Source organism: Aethalodelphis obliquidens, unplaced genomic scaffold (genome assembly GCF_003676395.1).
Source record: "Aethalodelphis obliquidens isolate GAN/ISIS:26980383/991018 unplaced genomic scaffold, ASM367639v1 scaffold21, whole genome shotgun sequence".
NCBI classification, from domain to species: Eukaryota; Metazoa; Chordata; class Mammalia; order Artiodactyla; family Delphinidae; genus Aethalodelphis; species Aethalodelphis obliquidens.
This window is the reverse complement of record NW_020837965.1, coordinates 18246963-18250156: the sequence shown is the minus strand read 5'-3', so window position 1 is coordinate 18250156 and position 3194 is coordinate 18246963. Positions and strand designations below refer to the sequence as shown.

The following is a 3194-nucleotide window of genomic DNA, read 5'->3' as shown; positions in this document are numbered from 1 at the left end:
AGAAAGGTCCAAGAATACTAGAAGATAATTCACAAAATAAGACTGCATAAGCCTAAGTAACTTAAAAATGGTTTAGCCTGATTAGAAGTAAAAAAGAAATGTAAATTAAAGTGTCATCATCTTTGACCTTCCATCAGCAAAGGTCTTTTTTATTTTAATGACAAAGCTAACTGTTGGTTAGGAGTAGAGAAAAATAGATCCTCTCTCATACTTTTGGGGGGAGTGTAAACTGATGCAGTATTTTTGGAGGACAACCTAACAATGAAGTATCAAGTGGCATAAGACATGTACAGTTTCTGACCCAGCAATTCTTCCTCTAGGACTATATTATCAGAAAATACTTGTGAACCGTGATGTAAGCACTTCAAGCCAGGATAACTTATAGAGGAAAAATAAGAATTTAAACCCTTAAAAAGGGAGTCCTCCCTGGTGGTCCAGTGGTTAAGACCTGGCACTTCCAATGCAGGGGCACCAGTTAGCAAAAATCGTGTTGAAATTATACAAAAAGGCAAATGTTTAGGGACGGAAAACTGATCATAGGCCGCTACGGCCGGAGCTCAGGGAGGGGTTGATGAGGAAGGAGCATGAGAGAATTGGGGGATGGGGGAGATGGGTGATGAAAACGTTGTGTATCTGAGCCGGTGTTTCACGACTGTGAAAGTTTGTCCAAACTCATAGAAAAGTACACTCAAAAGTTGAGCTTTGGGACTTCCGTGGCGGTCCAATGGTTAAGACTCCACCCTTCCATTGCAGGGGGTATGGGCTTCATCCCTGGTCCAGGGAAAGCAGGGCGGCCAAAAAACAGTTGAGTTTTTCTCTGTGTAAATTATACCTCAATAAATTTAACTTAAAAAAATTCTGTTGAAGGATATTAAACAGCCTGGGGAAACAAAAACGGCCGATTAAATAAAATGAGTAATTTACAAAGTAGTGTGCAAGTGTGATTGGAACTTGGAGGTGAGGTTACACATTCAGAGAGTGACGGAGATGGGGCGGTCCTAGCGAAATAGCCTGGAAATGCACCAAAATCTACGACTGTCTCCCTCCGGAAGTGAAATTAAATTTTCTTCTTACGTTCTGTTTTTTGTTTTGTTTTGTGGCGAACAACTCTTCTGTCATCAGGGGGCAAAATGTTACAACTTGGAACCCCGGTCCGCTTGCAACGGCTTCCAGGTGCTTTAGGGCTCTTTTCCTTTCGGTGGAGCCACCAAACAAGAGAGAACCACCCGGGGGGAGCCAGCAGAGGCGGCGCCGGGAGGAGAAGGACTAGGGGGATGAAGGCGGGAGGCGGGTAAGACCGGCGAGTAGCGGTGGGAAGCGGGATGGGGGGCGGGCGAGCAGGCGCGCAGAACGTGCGTTCCTGCGTTTTGCTGGGGTCGAGATGCTGCGAGACGCCGGTCGCGTCCCTAGTGGTTCTCCAGGAAATAACAGCATCTCGTGGAGCTTAGTCATTTCCTGAGCTCAGCTGCTGCGAGGAGGGCGTCACCATGATAAGTAAGTTTCTCTTCCCCATCAAGCTGGTGGCCTGGGCAGGGGGCGGGCCTCCCAGACCCCAACCCACGGAGGGCCAGAGGACTCGCTTCTTTCCCTCACTCCCTCAATCAACTCTCTCTCTCTCTCTCTCTCTCTCAAGAACGGGCAGCTGCTGCTGCGATAGGAGGAGGTGACTTTCCTGGATCCCCACATCGCCAGGCCTTCAGCTGGCCTGGGTCCCAGGGTGGGAGGGAGGCCTTAGAGAGGTGGCGCTGCCGGGCGTGTGAGAGCTGGTCCGTCAGCCCCCCTCCGCTCCGGGAGCCACGCGGGTGAATCTTAGGGGCCGAGAGCCGTACTCGCTCGGAAAAGGTCACCGCGATCCCCGACGTAGCCGCAACTCTAGTCCTTATATGTAATGAGCATGTAGAGATTTCATTTGAAACGGGGTTTGCTGCTAAAAACAGCAGTGGTTTATTGGTTTATTTCACCTCTACATTTACACAGACACAAACCTGAAGCCCAGGGTGGGGTAGTGACTTCCCCGTAGTCACCCAGCAAGTTAGAGACCCAACCAGGGGCCTACTCTAACCTACTGTCCCAAGCTGGCTCCACAGCCCCATCTTCTTTACCTTGGGACCCCTCTCCAAGCGGCTGCCTCCCGTCTGCTCCCAGCAGACAGTCCCCAGAAACTGTCAAGGAATTCCTAAGGGAGTCCACTCCCCTGAGCCCACGCCCCGACCCAGCTCCTCTCCCCCTACAGCCCTGGCCGTGGGGGCTGTGCCCGTGGTGCTGGGCGCCGTGGGCTTCACTGGGGCAGGAATCGCAGCCTCCTCCTTAGCGGCCAAGATGATGTCAGCGGCCGCCATGGCCAATGGGGGTGGAGTTGCCGCCGGCAGCCTGGTGGCCACTCTCCAGTCCGTGGGTAAGTGTCCGGGCGGGAGGAAGCGGGGAGGGTGTGACACAGCAGCACAGGATTCAGCCCAGCGGCTAAGCCGGAGGGAGGGCCTGTCTGCTTCCTCCAGTTTCGTGGGCATCAATGTCCCTGGTCCTTTGCCTCTGCCGCAGTGTCCTCCCTGAGTCCTGGGTGAGGTTTGGGGTCAGGAGGGAAGCGGAGCGGTGAGGGTGTTCTGGAAAAGAGAAGGAGGGAAGGAGCCCAGGATATGTGATAGCTGGGCTCTGGGTCTAGCCCTACCCAAATCTGACACCTGGGTGGCCTAAGCAGGTCCCCTCCCCTCTCTAGGCCTCAGTGGGACCTGTAGCTCTTGGGGTCTGTGGCTGACTCTCCCTCTGTCTCTCACTTCCCATGAATTCACCCCCTCCCTCTGTCCAAAGGAGAGCCCTGGGGCATTCAGGACCCAGGGGAGGCATCCAGGTGGGATCTCTGGGCCTCAGGCCTCCTGAGGGGCCCCAGCACCCTTCCTGTGCTCACCCTCTGTCTCCCACAGGGGCAGCTGGACTCTCCACATCATCCAACATCCTCCTGGGCTCCGTCGGATCAGCTTTTGGGGCTTTGCTTGGAGGTGCAAAAGCGGCACCTTCTTCCTCTCCTCCAGGTAGACCCAGAGCTGAAGGGGACCAGCCAGGAGAAAACGTACCCCAAGTCGAACCTCCAAAACTCCCACTCGGTTCCAAGAAGCATGAGAAATAAAGATCATCTGCAGATGCACCTGCCTGTCTTTGTTCCTTGCAGCCCTGGGGGGTTGTGAGTTGTGAATTGGAAG

The 3194-nt window shown here is 53.6% G+C and overlaps 1 protein-coding gene across 1 annotated transcript; it reads left to right on the top strand.

The window, feature by feature from the left end:
* The first annotated feature begins 1297 nt into the window (after positions 1-1297).
* On the top strand, positions 1298-3194 carry LOC113627618 (interferon alpha-inducible protein 27-like protein 2A). The gene is given in 5 exon segments (XM_027120453.1): positions 1298-1494; positions 1634-1663; positions 2234-2395; positions 2919-3019; positions 3021-3194. Coding segments are annotated over 5 exon segments (459 nt in total). The 5' UTR covers positions 1298-1487; the 3' UTR covers positions 3180-3194.